At 42.9% G+C, this 20,463-nt stretch overlaps 1 protein-coding gene across 1 annotated transcript; it reads left to right on the top strand.

The window, feature by feature from the left end:
• Positions 1–4,364: 4,364 nt before the first annotated feature.
• Positions 4,365–14,706, top strand: LOC141791737 (uncharacterized). The gene is made up of 8 exons (XM_074672379.1): positions 4,365–4,601; positions 4,741–4,834; positions 5,004–5,071; positions 5,171–5,392; positions 5,486–5,620; positions 5,707–5,769; positions 5,889–5,957; positions 6,059–14,706. The coding sequence occupies exons 1-8, from the start codon at positions 4,365–4,367 to the stop codon at positions 14,225–14,227; spliced, it is 9,057 nt and encodes a 3,018-aa protein (XP_074528480.1). The 3' UTR covers positions 14,228–14,706.
• Positions 14,707–20,463: the final 5,757 nt, after the last annotated feature.

Raw genomic sequence — 20,463 nt, 5'->3', positions numbered from 1 at the left:
TTTTGGGTAGTTCTGATAAAAGATACATTTTGATTACATGTACATGCATTTTTTGATGGCTTTTTTTCTTCTACTATAATCTTGATTACTCTTAAATGGTATTGATTTGCAAATTTCTTGGCTGTGTGATCTAATGCTCTCCTGTGTTTTTTATTGGGGCATTTTGAATACATATTGAATATTATTACTAAGTGTGATGTGTGCTTTTAGGTTTGAGACAAAGCTATGATGTGTCTGCCTTTTTCCCTGTGTTAGCTTCTTGTTAGCCATGTTAGCTGGAGCTTTTGGCTGTTTTTTTAAGTCATGCTGAGAGAAAAGACTTATTGTGTGAGTGTGTTTGTGAGGTTTGTCTGCCTTTGTTTTAAACTTTACCTTGAGTTGTTGATCAGTTGTGTATCTGTCCTGGTTAGCAGGCCAGAGCTTGCTGGCATTTTGTTGAAGTTTTGATCCATGATGTGTGAGTGATTAAAGTGATTGTTTAGGACTTTTAAAGTTGTGTTTTGTGGCATTCCTGGCATGATCTTAATGTGTCAATTAAATTGGCATTTTTGATCGCTAATTATTCTCTGACAATAATCTTGATTACTCTTTAATGGTATTGTTTGAAGATTCCTTAGCTGTACGCTCTACTGTACTCTCCTGAGCTTTTTTGGTGCATCTTGAATTCATTTTGAAGATTATTACTTGGTGTGATATGTGCTTAAAGGTTTTAGATATAGCTATGCTGCGTCAGCCTTTTTTTTTCTGTGAAAGCTACTTTTTAGCCACGTTAGCTGTAGCTTTTTGCTCCTTTTTTGGGTCATGCTGAGAGAATAGACTTATTGTGTGAGTGTGTGTGTGAGAGGTTTGTCTGCCTATGTTGTTTATCCAAGTTCAAGCTGTTAATCAGTTGTGTATCTGTCCTGGTTAGCAGGCGAGAGCTGACTGGCATTTTGTGAGGGTTATAGATCCATAATGTGTGAGTGATTAAAGTGATTGTTTGGGACTTTTAAAGTTGTGTTTTGTGGCATTCCTGGCAGGCTTTTAATGTGTAGATTAGATTTGCATGCATTTTTGATGGCTTTTTTCTCCTACTATAATCTTGCCTACTCTTAAATGGAATTGATTTGGAGTTTCCTTAGCTGTGTGCTCTTCAGCATCTCCTGTGCTTTTGGGTGCATTTAAATATATGTTGAAGGTTAGTACTTGGTGTGATATTTGCCTTAAGGTTTTAGATATAGCTATTCCACACCAGCCTTTTTCCCTGTGATAGCTACTTGTTAGCCACATTAGCTGTAGCTTTTTTCTCCTTGTTTGGGTCATGCTGGGAGAAAAGACTTATTGTGGGAGTGTGTGTTTGAGGTTTTTCTGCCTTTTTTTTAAATCTTAATTTGAGCTGTTGATCAGTTGTGTATCTGTCCTGGTTAGCAGGCGAGAGCTGACTGGCATTTTGTGAGGGTTATAGATACATAATGTGTGAGTGATTAAAGTGATTGTTTGGGACTTTTAAAGTTGTGTTTTGTGGCATTCCTGGCATGCTTTTAATGTGTAGATTAGATTTGCATGCATCTTGATGGCTTTTTTTCCTACCATTATCTTACTCTTAAATGGAATTGATTTGAAAATTTCTTTGCTGTGTGATCTTATACTGTCCTGTGCTTTTTTTGGTGCATTTGAATATTATTACTTTTAAAGTTGTGTTTTGTGGCATTCCTGGCATGATCTAAATCTGTAGATTACATTTGCATGCATTTTTTGATGGCTTTTATTCTCCTCAAATTTTCTTGATTTCTCTGAAATAGTATTAATTTGAAGGCTCCCTACCTGTGTTCTCTACTTTACTCTCCTGAGCTTTTTTGGTGCATCTTGAATTATTTTGAAGATTATTACTTGGTGTGATATGTGCTTTAAGGTTATAGATATAGCTGCGCTGTGTCAGACTTTTTTTTTCTGTGAAAGCTACTTGTTAGCCATGTTACCTATATATTTTTGCTCTTTTTTTGGGTAATTCTGATTAAAGATACATTTTGATTACATGTACATGCATTTTTTGATGGCTTTTTTTCTTCTACTATAATCTTGATTACTCTTAAATGGTATTGATTTGCAAATTTCTTGGCTGTGTGATCTAATGCTCTCCTGTGTTTTTTATTGGGGCATTTTGAATACATTTTGAATATTATTACTAAGAATGATGTGTGCTTTTAGGTTTGAGACAAAGCTATGATGTGTCTGACTTTTTCCCTGTGTTAGCTTCTTGTTAGCCACGTTAGCTGTAGCTTTTTGCTTCTTGTTTGGGTCGTGCTGAGAGAAAAGACTTATTGTGTGATTGTGTGTGTGTGAGCTTTGTCTGCCTTTGTTTTAAATCTTAGCTTGAGCTGTTGATATAGCTATTCCACGCCAGCCTTTTTCCCTGTGATAGCTACTTGTTAGCCAAATTATGTAGCTTGTTCATCTTAGTTTAAGCTGTAAACTAGTTGTGTATCTGTCCTGGTTAGCTTGCCAGAGCTCACTGGCATTTTGTAAGGGTTAAAGATCCATTATGTGTGAGTGATTAAAGTGATTGTTTGGGTGCTTTAATGTTGTGTTTTTTTGGCATTCCTGGCATGATCTAAATGTGTAGATTAGATTTGCATGCATTTTTTTGTGGCTTTTTATTCTCCCACTACAATCTTGCTTACTTTTAAATGGTAGTGATTTGTAAATTCCTTGGCTGTGTGATTTTATGCTTTATTGTGCTTTTTGGTGCATTTGAATACATTTTCAAGATTATTACTTGGAGTGATATGTGCTTTCAGGTTGTAGATACAGCTCTACTATGTTGGCCTTTTTTTTCTGTGAAAGCTACTTTTTAGCTACATTATGTGGCTTGTACATCTTATTTTAACCTGTTAATCAGATGTGAATCCGTCCTGGTTAGCAGGCCAGAGCTCACTGGCATTTTGTAAGGGTTAAAGATTCATAATGTGTGAGTGATTAAAGTGATTGTTTGGGTGCTTTAATGTTGTGTTTTTTTGGCATTCCTGGCATGATCTAAATGTGTAGATAAGATTTGCATGCCTTTTTTTTTTGGCTTTTTATTCTCCCACTATAATCTTGTTTACTTTTAAATGGTAGTGATTTGCAAATTCCTTGGCTGTGTGATTTTATGCTCTATTGTGCTTTTTGGTGCATTTTGAATACATTTTCAAGATTATTACTTGGAGTGATATGTGCTTTCAGGTTGTAGATATAGCTCTACTATGTTGGCCTTTTTTTTCTGTGAAAGCTAATTATTAGCCACATTATGTGGCTTGTTCATCTTCGTTTAAGCTGTTAATCAGTTGTGTGTGTGTCCTGGTAAGCAGGCCAGAGCAAACTGGCATTTTGTGAGAGTTAAAGATCCATAATGTGTGAGTGATAAAAGTGATTGTTTGGGTCCTTTAATTTTGTGTTTTGTGGCATTCCTGGCATGATCTAAATGTGTATTGGATTTGCATGCATTTTTTGTTGCTTTTTTTTCTTCCCACAATTATCTTAATTACTCTTAAATGGTATTGTTTTGCAGATTCCTTGGCTGTGCGATTTACTTCCCTGTGCTCACCTGTGCTTTGGAGACTACGACTGCTGCATTTCTGAGATCTTCTGTTCCAGGACACACACATCTTGACACTCATACATCTCTTTAAACCAACACACACCTAGACTAACTGCTAATCTGCACACACTTTAATTGATTTTATACACATCCACTCTAGCAGACACACACAGACACACACACTCACACACACAGACACACACACTCACAGACACACACACACTTGCCCTCAGCCAAGGTGAGTTAAAACATTTCTACATTGTAATGTTAGGTGAAGCGTTGCTATGTGAAGCCTTGTGAGTATGATTGGCACAGATTGACTGGTGTTTTCTCTGTGAGCGTGGACTCAAAAATGTTTCTTCCTCTTCCTGTTCAGATGCCTAGAGCGAAAGGCCATAGGAGGGCGTTGGCCTTGAAGAGGAAGAGGGCAGAGGACCACCCCTGGACTGCCCTCGAGCCTGTCCCCGAGTTCGTTGCTCGTATGTGTCAAACTTTCATTTCAGAATGTTCACTGATATGGTTTGGATGTAATGTCCCTTAATGATGTTCTGACAAACTTCAATGTCCTTTACAGGGCGCGGTACCGGGTACCGCCACCGAACGCGGAGATGGCCAACCTCTGCACTGACCCACCGGAGCTGCAAGTTGGTCACTCCAGCGCGTCGTTCGGACCAGAAGGTACGATTTTTGTTGTATTTATTGAAAAATTGCAGCGAGTAAGGTGTCTGTTGGTAGGTTTCTCTGTTGTAAAACAACGTGTGTGTTGTTGCAGCTGGTGTTCGTCGTTGGAGACTCCCACCTCCGGGCCATGGTGGACGGCTTCGTGCCCATGCCGGTAGGTTCTCTGTCCTTTGCTTTTCTGTCTGTTCCAGGTGCATCAGCAGCCGAGCTGAGGACAGAGGCCCTGCACGCAGACGTCCCGTGGACCCCCGACGCCGTCTGCGTGCTCGCCCCGAGCAACAACCTCACGGCCAGCCGGACGGTTGGCGAGGCAGCGTTGGACTTCGGTGCTCTCCTGACCTCCATCGCCAGCCGCTGGCCCAAGGTGTGTGTTTGTTTTAAGGTTTTGTTGCTAACCGTTTGGTTTTGTGTCAGCAAAGCTGCTGTGAGCAGCCTTTGTATTGTCATGCACTTATTTTAGAGAAATGAATGCGATCTGCTGACAAAGGTTTTTTTTCTGTAAGGTGTTCGTGCTGGACTTCCCTCCACGCCTGAACATCCACCCGGGCCTGCAGTTGGCGCTGCGTCAGGAATTCCACCGAGTCGCAGCACGCATGGGTACGTTTCAATCGAGTTTTTCTGCAAAATCTGAGATTTGAGAATTTCATATGTGCTAAAAAACTGTGACGGCATGCATGGATGAACATTTACATGTAAATGCATGCGTTAATGTTTACTTTAAGTATTTAAGTATTTTTTTGTGTGTGGTTTGTGACACTTATTTCAGGTTTCCCCTACGTGTCTGTGGCTGAGCACCTCCCCCTCCATCGGTTGGAGCTGTGGTGCCCCGACGGCGTAAGTATTGTCCTAATTTTTACAAGACATTTTATGTGACACTAAAGAAAACATCCAACTAACAAGGTGAAATGTCTGCTGTGTCTGACTGGTTTTCAGGTGCACCTCAGCGACACCGATGGGACCCCTGTGCTGGTGGATCTGCTGTGGAACGCTGCTGTCCAGCAGCTGACCCAGCGTCCGCCCTCGCCCACGCCTGCGGTGTCCCACCGGACATCGCCGCGTGCCACGGTGTCTCCCAGGCTAGTTGTGACAGGTCACCTCCCCGTGACCCGTCACAGCGACCCCTGGGAGTGGACTGTGGTTGGAAAGGAGGACAAGGTAAAGTGTTTTTCTGATTGAGTGTGTAGAAGTTTGTGCAAAGCCTGCATGTGAAGTTTTTTTTTAAAACAATGTTTGTTTTTTGTTTTGAAGGCCGGAACACCTGCTGTGGTTCGGCCTGTCATCCCGCCCAACCCTGTGTGGTTCAGCGGTGACATGTTGGATGCTATGGAGAAGGTCAGTCCTTCTTCTGGCTCCGGCTGCATCGCTGAGCCACCAGCTGGCCAGGTAAAGTGCACACAAGCCATATGACCAAATAGTTGATAACGCAAGTGGTAAACAGCTGTTATAAAGGTTTGTTTTTCTTCCTCTAGGCTTCGCGTGCGAAGCGTCGGCCACGAGGTGTTGCCACGAAGCGCAGTGGAGGAAAGCGGCAGGTGTGTTTTTTTTTTTTTTTTTGCTGGTTTTGAAGAGTGACCAATGCAGTGTGATATATGTTTTGATTAGAGTTGCATCTTGATCTTTTTTTTTTTTCATGTTTTCCTGTTCTTTATAGGTGGCGGCAACACCTTCACCTGCCCAGGAGACCGTGTCTGCCTCCGGCCCCAGTCCAGTCCAGCGCCAGGTGCGTTTTTGTCTAAACATATTATGTGACTTATTGTTTTACACCTGCATTTTTCCGCATGGTTTGTCACGCAGTTAAACTGAATTTTTGATTTGTGTCAGGCGGAGGCAGCAGCCCAGGAGTCCGTGGTCCAGGAGGTCGTCGTGGAGGAGACATCGCTGGAGTCCGAGGTGCCGCAGGTCGTCGCGGAGGAGGTGGCTGCGCCGTGCCCTGCTGTCGCCGAGGGAACCCAGAGGCCACGGAAGATCAGCAAAGCTAAGGACCACTTTTTTTCTTCTGCTTGTGTTTCTGATGCTGGGTTAGATTGTGACAGTAGTGATGTAGCAGCAGAGGCTAGCAGAGCTGGGAGGCCAGTCAGGGTTGTGCGCGGGTCGTGTCATCAGGCTGACGAGCGCTTTTTTTACGGAGGACAGCAGTGTATGGCTATAGCTTTGGTCAGCTTAGCCAAACACACGCTGAGCAGTGTTTTTTCCTGGGACAGACGTCAGCTTGATCGCGCGGTGATTTGCGGCGACGAGTTGTACAGTAATTTGCGCGATCGAGGCATCTTCAACCACGTGACAAATCTGCTCTCTGTCCCAGATTTGCCACAGCAGTTGATGATTGATGATGCGGTGGTTCGCTTTGTTTTTGGTGACTCGGCGTTCGGCGATGTCGGCGTGACTGAGGGTGAACACATCGACAGCGGTGTGTTCATCAGTTTGCGTGACGCACTGAACAGGATCTTCGGTCAGTACCACACATGTCTTCTGACAATGTGTGGCAACACTTCTGCCATAATCTGTGAGGATGGACAGTTCGCTGTGGTAGACAGTCACTCACGGGGTAACGAGGGCTTGTTACACTTTAACGGTACAAGCGTGGTTTTGCATTTTGCGTGCCTGGATGACCTGCACCACTACATCTGTCGCTTGGCCGACAGTCTCAGTTCAAGGGAGAAGCTCTTTGAGCTGTGTGGCGTCACTGTCCATGTGGGTGCAAGTCCAGTGCTGCCTGGTGTTTCTGTGGAGGGTAGGGTCACAGGGGTGACTGCTGCTCCAGCACCTGAGTGTAGTGTTGTGTCTGAGCGTTGTGTGAGTTCAGATGTTAGTCCAGCACTGTCGGGCGTTTCTTTGCGGTCTTATGCCAGTGTGGTGAGCGGCGGCTCACCGGCAGGACCGAGCGTTACCGGTGGCAGTAAGTGGGGCATTTCTTCTGAAACTTGTTGGTCGAAGAAATCAAGGCGATCCGGCTTTCGTTTCAGGTATGATGAAGATTTCCCTCCGCTTGGTCTTAGTGCTTATGCAGATGTCAGTCCGGTGCTGTCTGGTGTTTCCGTGGAGAGGCGGGTCACTGAGGTGAACACTGCTCCAACACCAGAGTCTAGTGTAGTCAGTGAGGGCAGGTTAAGCGATGTGGTTTCTGAAGGCAGTTGCGAGCCTGAGGTTTGTGTTAGTGTAGATGCCAGTCCAGCATCGTCAGGAGCGTCTTTAGCTAGCGAAGTTAGCAGTGTCTCAGCAGCAGAGAAGCGTAGGATTGCTTCTGGCCCTCGTGTGTCAAAGAAATCCAAGCGCTTTGATGTTGGTGAGACTAATTTAGATGTACAGTTTGTAGATACTGTTAGAAATGCAGAGCTAGCCTTCCGTCCTCTCAGCGTAGATGTCTGCAAGGCTGTGTGCAGTAGTTTTAACTTAGAGTTTGTGAAGATTGGTGGACCTGTGTCCACACGTGTTGGTTTGTTAGGGGTTCCTTGTAGAAATGAGAGGATCGTGGCCGATGGTAACTGCTTCTTCAGAGCCATCTCTCAGGCTGTGAGTGGTTCTCAGAAGCACCATCGTAGGGTCAGGCTTGCTGTTTGTAAACATCTTCAGAGGAATGCTAGTCACTATTGTAGTTTGATTAGGAGTGAGTACTCTTCAGTGTCTGAGTACATTCAGCAGTCCAGAATGGCAAATGTAAATTCTTGGGCCTCAGAGGTGGAGATTCAGGCTACAGCAGATATGTTAGGCGTTAGTGTTTGTACGTTTTATGATGGCCGTTGGCTCAAGTACAGCTGTAGCAGTGCGTGTTTGTCGGCAGAGTGCATTTACTTAGAGAACATCTCAGGGAGCCATTTTGAGAATGTAGTTTGTGTTTATGAGCCTGGACTGCAGAGTTGTTATGGTTATTGTAAAGTCAGTGAGGTTTCAGGTTACAGCTTTAGGGCTCGATGTCAGGAAGGTGGTGTTGGTAGGGAGGAACCAGCACTTTGGTGCAGTGATGCCATGGAAGTTTCAGATTTTGGTTTAGATGTTGAAGAAGCTGCAGACGATGCTCGTGAAGCAAAGCCAGACAGTTGGTCGGTAAAATCGCGGCATATCAGGCGTAAGGAGTGGGCACAGACAAAAAAGAATAAGTTGCTTAGGGAGAGAGGTCAGTTGAAGTTTCGAGAGATGTATCAGGAAAATGTGATTTATAGGGAACAGAAAAAGTTAAGGAGTGTTGAAAAATACAGTAAAGAAGAGTCACACAGAGAGAGAGTTAAAGATTTGAGTGTAAGCAAGTATAGAGAAAGCTCTGAGCATCGAGAGAGGGTAAAAGTTTTTAGTGTTAGTAAATATAAAGAAAATATGAAGCATAGGGAGGAAGTTAAAGCCAAGCTTAGGGCACAATATAGGGACAGTGTCGAACATAGGGAGAAAGTTATAGACAGGATTATGGTTAAATACAGGGATAGTGAGGAGCAGAGGGAGAAAGTTAAAGCTAGGAGTAGAAAATCAAGTAAGAGTCAGTATGGTAGTTCAGAGCGTAGGCAGCGGGTTATTGGTCGCGTTAGGTTCAGCAGGAAACAAAGGGTAGAGAAGTCAAAAGACTTTGGTTTTGTTATGAATCAGTTTTTGGAGCAGGTTAGAGATGGACCTGATTTCGTGTGCTGCGTTTGTCACAGGTTGTTGTTTAGAAATCAGGTCATTAGTTGTGACAGGGATGCCTACAGCAGAACAAGCAGAACTGCTGAACTTGCTGAGGAGTGTATTAGTGAATGTTTCCTGCATCAGTGTAGTGATGAGTGTGTTGTGCCGTGTCAGTTGGCGATTTCTAGGGGTCAGCTGTGGATTTGTCACTCTTGTCAGGCTAAGATTAGTAAGGGTGAGATGCCAGCTGAATGCTGGATCAATAACCTGGAGCTGGATCCCATTCCACCTGAACTGGGATGCCTGAATAGTTTAGAGCAGCATTTAGTCGCGTTGCATATTCCGTTTATGAAGATGTTGGCACTGCCTAAAGGGGGGCAGAACGGAGTGCATGGACCTGTGACATGTGTTCCAGCCGACATCGTGCAGTCGACTCGTGTGTTGCCCCGGTCCAGTATGGAGGGGTCGTTAGTACAGGTTAAGCTGAAGCGTAAACTGACTTATAAAGGGTATTATGAGTATCAGTTTGTAGATACGTTGCGTGTAAGACAGGCGCTAGATTATTTAAAGAGGACCAATGCCCTTTATGCAGATATAGAGTTTAATGAAGACTGGGTAAATGAGTTTTGTAGAGTAGAGGATGAAGAGAGGGAAGAAGCAGATTCTAGTGAGGAAGAGGCTGTTGCAGAACAAGGTGGTGTTAGTGCTCAAGGAGCTGATGAGGTTAGAGCAGAAGCAGAGTTTGTTGAGGGAGATGTAGACAATGCTTCAGACATAATACAAGATGAAATGTTACATGACAGGCAGCAGCACTGCATGTTTCAGGACACTTGTCTTATGCCTGTTGATATTGGTCAGGAAGCATTAGATCAGTATTTTGAGGATATAGTTAATATTGCGCCTGCAGAGGGAAATTGTCCAGTAAAGATGCTTTCTGACCAAACGAATGAGGCGAAATGTTTTCCTGTGTTGTTTCCTCGGGGTGGTAAGACCTTTCATGACACTCGATCAGCTCATCTGTCGCTGACGCGTTATTTCAATAACAGGATTATGCATGCGGACGGTCGTTTTGCGCGTAATGTGGAGTACATATTTTTTGCGCAGTACATGTCGGAGTTAGATCAGGTAGTGTCGAATGTTTCTGTGGCGTTGCGTAAGGGTAAAGTAGGTCAGAGGTCTCAGAGAATCACTCAGGGTATGTTGAAGGATGAGGAGGCTTTGAAGCAGTTGTTAGAGTTTGATGATGGTTTTAAGTTCCTGAGACCAATTAGGGGGACTCCGGCATTTTGGCAGACTGTTCAGAAGGAAGTGATGGCTTGCGTTCGTCAGTTAGGGATCCCGACGTGGTTTTGTTCATTTTCGTCTGCTGATATGCGCTGGCAGAATCTGCTGACCAGCATCCTGAGGCAGGAAGGCAGATCGCAGACGGTAGAGGATTTGGAGTGGGCAGACAGGTGTCAGTTGTTGCGTCGTAATCCGGTGACGGCTGCGAGGATGTTTGATTACAGATGGCATTGTTTTTTGAAAGCAGTTCTCATGTCTCCAGCTGAACCAATTGGCAAAATCGCCGATCACTTTCATAGGGTCGAGTTTCAGCAGCGCGGTTCTCCTCATGTTCACTGTTTGTTTTGGATCGAGGGCGCCCCCAAAATTGGTAAGAACACAGATGAGGAGGTAGTTGCGTTTATAGATAAATACGTCTCGTGCGAGTTGCCCTCTGACGATGACACATTATTGGACATTGTGACATCGGTTCAAACACACTCCAAACGACACGCCAAGACTTGTAGAAAGTCAAAGAAGAGCAAATGTCGTTTCAATTTCCCAAAACCTGCTACGAAGCGGACATTTATCTGTCATAAAAAAGAATGCAAATGTGGCGGGAAAGATGCATATAGCACAGAGGAGAGATCTGCTTCTAAAACCATGCCAATCTGTAAGTGTTTTGACGACGACGATGAGATGTCCAAAGAAACAGCGGGGGCAATTTTAACAGCTGTTAAGAAAGCTGTTGAAAATGAGGTGCCTCCTGCATCTGTAGATGAGTTGTTTGCTAGTTTGGGCATCAGTCAGGAAATCTATGAGCAGGCGTATCGACGTTTAGAGAAGAAGACTAAGGTAGTTTATAGGAGAGAGGTAAACAGTGTTTGGGTGAACCAGTACAGTAAGAAGTTGTTGAAGTGCTGGAACGCCAACATGGACCTTAGCTTTGTCACTGACGCCTACGCAGTCGTCATTTACATCATTTCATACATTACAAAGTCAGAGAGAGAAATTGGCCTTTTATTGAGCAATGCCCAAAAAGAAGCTTCCCAACAAGGAAATCTCTCTGCTAGAGAAAGCTTAAAGAAGCTGGGGAGTGTATATTTACACAACAGAGACGTCTGCGCTCAGGAGGCAGTGTATAGGCTAACGTCCATGCATTTGAGGGAATGTTCCCGAAAGGTTGTCTTTGTGCCGACAGGGAGCAACATAGTCAAGATGAGTTTACCTCTCAGTGTTTTGCGGGAGAGGGCGTCATCACATGATCTTCGCTCGGATGACATGTGGATGACTAGCATAGTGGACAGGTTTAAGAACAGGCCCGACGACGAGGTGTTTAGCGACATGTGTATGGCGACGTTTGCATCTGAGTATCGTGTTCTCTACAGCAATGAAAAATCAGAAAATGCTATTAAACTGAAAAACAATTTGGGCTTCATTCTGAGGAGAACACGATCACAGTTTGCCGTGGTTCGGTACATGCGGTTTAACTTAGAGAAGCAGGAAGAGGCTCATTTCCAGAGTCTGTTGCAGTTGTTCCTTCCTTATAGAACTGACTCTGAGCTCAAACCTGAGGGCTTTGAGTTCTTCAGTCAGTTCTATGAGAACGGAGAGGTCAGGTTTAGGGACGGCACCATGCACTCGGTGCAGGCCGTGGTCGAGGAGAACAGGGCCAAATTTGAGTTTGACTGTCCGGATTTGGAGCGAGCTCAGGAGATTGCTGAGCTGCTCGGTGGTGTTGATGAGGATGTGTGGGGAGAGTTGTGTCCTGAGCAGGAAGCGGAGCGCATTGAGTGTTTAGAGGAGAGGAGGCAGCAGCAGGCAGAGGAGATAGAGGGAGAGCAGCTAGTTGAAGGTTTAGAGAACATTCCTGATTTGATGGGTGCTGCTAGACAGGTTGTTAGGTTAGAGAAGAACAGAAACACCATGTCTCGTAGTGAGGGTTTGTGTTTGGTTAGGTCTCTGAATGAGACACAGTTAGCTGTTTTTTACAGGGTGAGACATTGGTGTTTGCAGAAGGTGATGGGCAAAAACCCAGAGCCTCTGCAGGTATTTGTGACAGGTGGAGCAGGAACGGGGAAGAGTCATTTAATCAGGGCCATTCAGTACGAGGCAGGGAGGCTGCTGTCAGCACTATGTCATCAACCAGACGATGTCACAGTTTTGTTAACTGCTCCTACGGGCATCGCTGCATACAATTTAAATGCAGCCACAATTCATCACACATTCGGCATCGGAACACATGCTAGTTTACCTTACACCCCTTTAGGTGAAGATAAACTAAACTCGCTCAGAGCTGAATTGGGTCACCTCCAAATTCTAATCATTGACGAGATCAGTATGGTTGATCACATCCTGCTGGCTTATGTTCATGGTAGGTTGAGGCAGATTAGGCAGACAGGCGACTTTTCCCCTTTTGGCGGTGTGAGCGTGATAGCCGTTGGTGACTTCTATCAGTTGCCTCCTGTTAAAGGGAAGCCTCTGTATAGCAGTCCCATCGGGGTGGATCTGTGGTGCAACTTTAGCGTAGTGGAGCTCACAACGGTAGTCAGGCAGAAGGATAGCGTGTTTGCTGAGTTGTTGAACAGGTTGAGAGTGCGTTCTAAGGACACGCCCCTTTTAGAAACGGACATCCAAATTTTAGAGTCACGCGAGACCGGTGAGGAGAGCTCAGCCTTGCATATTTTTCCGACAAATATGCAAGTGTCTGAGCACAACCTGGAGCAGCTCTTTGCCTCGTGTCCTGATTATGTCACTATTGATGCTCAGGACTACCAAAACAGTAGCAAAACAGGCAAATTGGAAAAGATGGCCGGGCATCATAGAGCAGCATCAGACACGTGTTTGCAAGAGCGGCTGTGTTTAGCGAGGAACGCGCGTGTCATGTTGTGTAAGAATGTAGATGTCGGGGATGGTCTGGTCAATGGAGCATGTGGCACCGTCACTCACATTGAGTTTAAGAATGTGAGTGACAAGTTTCCTCAAACAGTTTATGTTAAATTTGATGATCCTAGAATTGGCTCACAGAGGAGGAAACAGCGTGCACATGCAGCAGTAGAATGCAGGGATTCTACTGCTATTGATCCAGAGCAGGAGAAGGCGACGAAGTGGGGGGGTTTGCGTGTTCAGTTTCCTCTTAGGTTAGCGTGGGCTTGTACAGTACACAAAGTGCAGGGTTTGACTGTGGACCAGGCTGTGGTCTGTTTTAAGAAGGTGTTTGCACCCGGGCAGGCGTATGTAGCACTTAGTCGAGTCAGGGCTTTGTCGGGACTGATCATCAGGGATTTTAATGAGAAGGCCATTTTCAGCAAGACCACCATCAGGGAGGCACTGGAGGGCATGCCTCCATTTTTGATTGGACAGCAGAAACCTTCATCAGATGCACCGAGCTTCTCTGTGTATCTGATGAACGTTCAAAGTTTAAGCCGGCACTTGGTGGATCTGGTGTCTTGCACACAGCATTTACAGCCTAACTGTATTGCTGTCACAGAAACGTGGCTCACTGCACAGTCCTCATTGGACAGTGTTCAAATTGACGGTTACACTTTCCACAGTCGTCCTCGTGGTGTGTGTTACAGCAGCAGCAGCAGTCACGCCAAATTGTTAGAGCTTCAGCAGCTTGAACATGGTGGAGTTGGTTTGTATAGTCAAGACCAATTGGACTGTGACGTTCTGCAGGTACCCGATTTGAATCTGGAGTGTTTGGTGTGCCTGTTTCCAAAAGTAAACGTAGTTTTGGCAGTGATCTATTGTCCACCATGTTATCCAAATTTAGTACTGAAAGAAAATCTGGGGAAGTTACTTGATTGGTTAAATCCAATCAGTAACACAATTGTAGTGATGGGAGATTTTAATGAAAACATCTTGAAAACCTCATCAATTTGTAAATTTATGGGCACAAAAGGATTCACGCAGCATGTAACACAGGAAACCACAGAGAAGGGGACTTTGATTGATCATGTTTATGTTAAAACAGCACAGTATGATGTGGAATGTGCAGTGATGCCCACGTACTTCAGTGATCATGAAGGAATTCTGTGTAGTTTTAGTGTTAAAGATGATCAGGGGCAGGTAGATGTTAGTGTAGGTGAGTTAGAGGAGCTTTTTGATGCAGACTTTAATCTAGATGATGATTAGTGTGGTTGGTTTGGCAAAGGAGGCACACAAAGGATTCACAGTGGCAGTGTGAGTTCTTTGTCTGAGTCAAACACAGCTACATCGCTCTGCCATGGTGCAAATATTAGTGGTTGTTGTGTTAATCTGTGGGGTTTAAAGAGGAAACTGGTGAGTAGTTTTTTGGTGTGAACTTTTTACTTCCACCATGGTTGTAGTTTTGTGTCTTCATCCAAAGTCTGCCCACTCACATAGTGAACACCATTTTGGAATTTTAGTGGTCCATTGTGCTCGTTTTCTATATTTGTATATTGTATTTATATATTTATATATTTATTCATTTATTTATGGTGAGGTCTTGAATTGTCGGTATTTGTCGTGTAAATTTTGTGTAGTTGTAATTAAAGATGTAAATAGTAATTGTGATTTGATTGTTTCTAAAATAATCATGTATCTCAGCAAAAGAGGAAAGTGTTCTTTTATTAAATGTTGTTGATCATGTAGGCAGGTGTTTTTAGATTATCATGTGTTATAGTTGTTAGTGTTTTAGCTGTTAGTCTTTGCTTGCTGCACATTAACTGTCATTTTCTTCATGTTTTAAAGTGTAAATATGTGTTATTGAGTGTATGTTTCAGTTTAGTCGTGTTTAATCTTCATAAGTTCACTTTCAACAGTTCAGATGAAAACTGTTTGTGAACATGAAGTAAGAGCAAATCTGTTCTGGCACCACAAGGCTCAGACTCCCCATTCTGCATGCCTGACTGCCAGGACAGGACAGCTTTAAAAAGAAATAGTTATTGTTGTTATTGTTGTCATTTTACATGCCTCCTCCTCTCCCTTTGTGTTTTCCAGTCTTATGTTTTCTCTCTCTGTCCCTCTGAAAGTTATTACAACATTCTGGTCATGTAAATCTGTATTTAGAGATAGTTAAGCTGACGGTGCACATGCTCAGATGATTTTGTTCTTAAAATGAATCTTTGTGTCTCTGAGGTGAACTGTTTGTTGGAAGATGCTGCAGTGATCCCAACCACCACCACCACCTCACCAGCAATGAGCTGTGGATGTGGATGAAGCAGCGAGAGACTTTTGAATTCACAGCAACACATGTATTTGTTTTGTCATCAGCCGGAGTCGTTCAGATGAACTGTAGTCAAAGTATTTATGTCCATGACATTAAAATGTAAAAAGTTAAAGATAAAAAAATAAAGATATCTTGATGTAAGTTTGAAAGCAATGAGAGAACTAATGTGTGGATTTCTGATAAGTTTTGGATGAATTGCAAAATAAAATGATTTGATAATTTTGATAATCTTGATGCTGAGTAACTTTTTCATATTTAAAAGATAAATGACAAGTGAAATGTATAGATACGATTAAAGTATCTGGAAATACATTTGACCTAGAAAGCAGACATTTTAATGTGAAACTGTTTTTCAAAATAAACTACAGCTAAACATCAGTGTTGTCTGTCATGATGTACATAGTTTATCAAAATGTTTTCCATGTAGTGTGAAAAAACAATGGTGAGTGATGACTGTTCTCCTGGTTTACAGTGTAATGTAGGTGGGTCAAACTTTAAAGTGTCAGCTGAGTGATGATGAGAAAAGCTGAGATTTGACTGTCTTTGTCCCACACCAGTCACCCAGATGTGAGTTCATTAAAAAAAAATCTGTTAACGTAGTCTCGTTGAAAATTTAAAAGTTATCCATGACTTGGTTATAGAGGAAATGATGTTCCTTGTTAAGTGTATTTTTTATAATGATAGGTAAGATTTCAATTGTTTTATAGGTGGTGAGTTTTTTAATATAAAGTTGTAGGCATGAGCTACAAAGTGGTGAAAGGGTGACTGATGTGATGAGAAAAAAGTATCTGTAGTGAAGTACCTGAATGCTTTATTTAAAATGAGAATTGCCCATTCATTCAACCCAATCACACCCAACATGCTTGTTTCACACCTGTACTTGCAGCCTTGTAGAAAAAAAAAATGAATGCAACCAGAGACAAAAAAACTTCATTTCAATGGGTGCTTTGAGTTCCACTGTTAAGTGTTTTCGTTTATGAAAAGTATCTTAAAACAAACTGTGTGCATTTACATGCTAGATCAAAATTCAGTGGAGACCCTGTGATCTTCTTATAATTAAACTGATGTGTGAAGCTGCAGCTGTGAGTAGATCCAGCTGTACATGGACTTTAAAACATCCAATCTACATGTTTGTGCTAGTTGTTTGTGATTAAGATTTATCACAGTGCCCTCAGGGCAACAGCCCTGTTTTGGCTTGCCTGTTTTAAATGACATTTTAGTTTCACTGATTTTTTTCATCATCTGGTTGTGTTTTAGTGGTATTGGTGGGTGACAATGGAGAGCATATATTGGAATTTTTGGGGGGCTCAGTTTGATCATACCAAGAAGAGACAAGCCTTTTAGTTCGCTAGTTTCAAATGTAAATTTTTACCCCTAAAGTTTCGAACTTCCTAAGTTGTACAAGTTGTTTATGTGCTAATGTTTTAGCTATATTACAAGGAAGTCTTCAGAGTTTTCTTTACTCCTAAAGGATGATCCCTGTTTGGGAGGGCATGGACATACAAATGCCCAAAGGACATAATTATAGTATCTCTTCGTGTTCAAGAGACATGACAGTTAAAGATTTTTTTTTTTTTTTTTCCAATATTCTCCTTTAGGGATGAGGACATAAATTTGCAGATCCCAATTCTTCATGAATGTGATTTGAGTAAATCATCGTAATCATGGGTGGCCTCCTCTCAGTTAACCATGAAAAAAACATAGGAGAACACTGGACTTTTCCTGAACCAGATAACCTTGTTTTCTTTTATTAGTGAGGAAGTGTGATGGCTGGATAGTATTTTAAAGTGAACAGCATACAAGTGAGCAACATAGTTATTTTAAAAAGCAGAGTCTGTTGTTGATTTTTTTTGTTTTGTTTTGTGGAAACGTGGCTGCAGCTGCTGCTGATAGCTAATAAGCCTGGGCCAACTGTTTACCAGTGTTTAAATGTAGAAATGTTTCCGCAAAGGTGCAGAAATTTTGACCAAATGTCTGTAAAAGGTTGGTACTTTTGTAGAAAATTTTGTCCAGCATCCACCCATGTCACCTGTAAAGCTGTGGAAGTTAAACTTTTTTGTGTAGAGGCCGAAATCCCACATTTAAGCATACAATTTGTGTATAAAACATTGTGATGATGATTCTATGTCTGTATGACATTTCTACTGCCCATTACAGGCATTTAAGTGTGCCTTGGTGACACTAGAGAGCAAATTATGGTATGTTGGGGCTCAAGTTTGGTATCATATAGAATTTTCTGCCAAATATGAGGTTTGTGGCAATTTTGATGAGTGATTGAGCATGTTGAGGGGGTTAAAGAGCAGAGGAAATGATAAAAAGCTGTAAAAAGCATTGTTCCGGTCCTTGCACCATGGCTGCTCCTTTTATGCCCTTCCCTTATGCCCGTTTCACTTCCACTGTCAAAGTTTTATCCCTTTGTAAGCGTATTTGAGGGAAGAAAGTTGAGCTGATGTATGATATCCTCTTAGTCACAGGAGCAGCTGTACTGAACTCCAAAAGAGTTTGTGATATGATCACACAACTTTATCAGAGCTAAAAAAAAAAAAAAAAAAGAGGTGCAGATAGATGGCACAATTTGAGAAAGTGTGTCTAAAAAAAGATGGGAGCAATGTTGGATAAGTTTTGATGCTCTTGCCTGTCTGTCATACTGGTTTCCACTCAACAGTCAGTTTCATCCCACTTTGGCCTCTTAGTGCTATGACAGTTAATACAATGTCTCATTCCCTCTGCTGTGTCATGTGAAGACCAGCTGCAGGGAACTCCTAATTAGTGTGAGACAGAAATCAAGTAGAGTGCAGACTGACAATTTATGAGAAATCTTTGGATAAAAAATGATATTTTAGTAATGTGTTGTTATGTTATTTTCAAAGAGAAATAGACAACTTCCTGTCTGGAAAAGGTCTGGGTGTCGCATATATTTTTTGTGTCAATGAGACGAACATTTTGGCGTTGGTTTCATCTCTCTACGACATTCCTAGCCCCAGTAAGGGCTGTTTTGCTGTGCATAGGTGGAAGTGAGCCTTGTGGTTCTGAGAGAATATTATGGGATGTCGGGGAGTCAGTTGATACCATGGCAACGTATCCTCTGCTATGCTGAAGAGAAATAGCCAACTTCCTGTCTGGGAAAGGTCAGGGTGTCGGTGTATTTTTTTGATGAACATTTTGACGTTGGTTTAATCTGTCTTGGACATTCCTTCGGGCTGCTATGGCTGTTTAATGTTGTAGATGTGGACAGAGAGCATATTATGGGATGTTTGGTATTATATTGAAGAGTTTGACAGCTGTAATGTGTCTGCCAATTTTGGTGAGTTTTTGAGCATGTTCGGGGTGTCTAATAAGCACTTTAATGGAGGAGAGAGTCATTGTTTCCTCTGCTGAGTCATGTGACCAGCTGCAAGGAACTCCTAATCAGTGTGTGACATCATCACAGGAATGCAGCAGCCCTGGGAGAGAATCAAATTTCCAAAATGCCTAACTACTCATCCTGTAGGTCAGAATGTTGACCTAATCTCTGTAAAAATATGATTTTCTTGAAGAGCATTTTGTGAGGAATCCAACCATGTCATTTTTAAAGCTGTGCGACTTTTACTTTTTTGTCTAGAGGCCCAACTGCTTCAGAGAAGCTCTTCTCCCATCTGTTAACATTGTGCGGGCGGCGACTTTGATGGCTCGCCATTCGAAAACCGGGCCCGAAATAACAACTTCCTTCACAACTTTTGTAGAAGAGGGTCTGGTCTGTCATGTGAGCCAATTTTCATGCCAGTACCATTTTTGGATATTGACAAGTTAATGTTTGTAGAAAGGGTAAAAATTCTGAAAACTCTTATTTTGGCGGGCAAATTGCCGGCTTCCTGTTGGAGCTACGCGAAAATACCTCCTATATTTTTTGTGCGTCTCGATGAGCTGAACGTTTTGGTGTTGGTTTCATCTCTCTGCGACATTCCTGGCCTGAGCTAGGGCCGTTGAAGTGTGTTTTTTGGGTTTTTTGGCTCTATGGAGATTATTATGGGATGTCAGGGGTCATGTTTGGTATCAAATCGCAATTTCACGCGATCCTGATGTGCGTGCCAATTTTGGTGAGTTTTCCAGCATGTTTAGGGGGTGTAATTTGCGTTCTCGGGGCGGGTGGAATAATAATAAGAAATTAAAGCTGCAAGCAGCGTTAGACGGGTCCTCGGGCTCCGGCTGCCGGTTTTCCCTCCAATGTGTCCAACAAAATGAGACGAACATTTTGGCGTTTGTTTCATCTCTCTACGACATTCCTAGCCCCAGTAAGGGCGGTTTTGCTGTGCATAGGTGGAAGTGAGCCTTGTGGCTCTGAGAGAATATTATGGGATGTCAGGGAGTCAGTTGATACCATGGCAACGTATCCTCTGCTATGCTGAAGAGAAATAGCCAACTTCCTGTCTGGTAAAGGTCAGGGTGTCGGTGTATTTTTTTTTTAATCTCAATGAGATGAACATTTTGATGTTGGTTTAATCTGTCTAGGACATTCCTCCTGGCTGCTATGGCTGTTTGAATGTTGTAGATGTGGACAGAGAGCATATTATGGGATGTTTGGTATTTTATTGAAGAGTTTGATGCCTGAAATGTGTGTGCCAATTTTGGTGAGTTTTTGAGCATGTTCAGGGGGTCTAATAAGCACTTTAATGGAGGAGAGAGTCTTTGTTTCCTCTGCTGAGTCATGTGACCAGCTGTGTGGAGCTCCTAATCAGTGTGTGACATCATCACAGATGAGATTCCCAAATGACAAACTTCTCATCCTGTAGGCCAGAATGTGGACCTAATCTGTGTCAAAATATACATATCTTATATGAAATTCCGCGAGGAATCCAACCATGTCATTTTTAAAGCTGTGCGACTTTTACTTTTTTGTCTAGAGGCCCAACTGCTCAGCGAGGGCTGCTCTCCCATCTGTTAACATTGCGTGGTCGGCGACTTTGAGGGCTCGCCATTCGAAAACCGGGCCCGAAACAACGAATTCCCCCACAACTTTTGTAGAACAGGGTCTGGTCTGTCATGTGAGCCAATTTTCATGCCGGTACCATTTTTGGTTATTGACAAGTTAAATTTTGTAGAGAGGCTTAAATTTCAGAAATCTCTTATTTTGGCGGGCAAATTGCCGGCTTCCTGTTGGAGCTACGCGAAAATACCTCCTATATTTTTTGTGCGTCTCAAT

Source organism: Halichoeres trimaculatus, unplaced genomic scaffold (assembly GCF_033239565.1).
Source record: "Halichoeres trimaculatus isolate MK-OKI-2021-1 unplaced genomic scaffold, fHalTri1.1 fHalTri1_scaffold_6, whole genome shotgun sequence".
NCBI classification, from domain to species: domain Eukaryota; kingdom Metazoa; phylum Chordata; class Actinopteri; order Labriformes; family Labridae; genus Halichoeres; species Halichoeres trimaculatus.
This window is presented reverse-complemented; position numbering and strand designations above follow the sequence as displayed.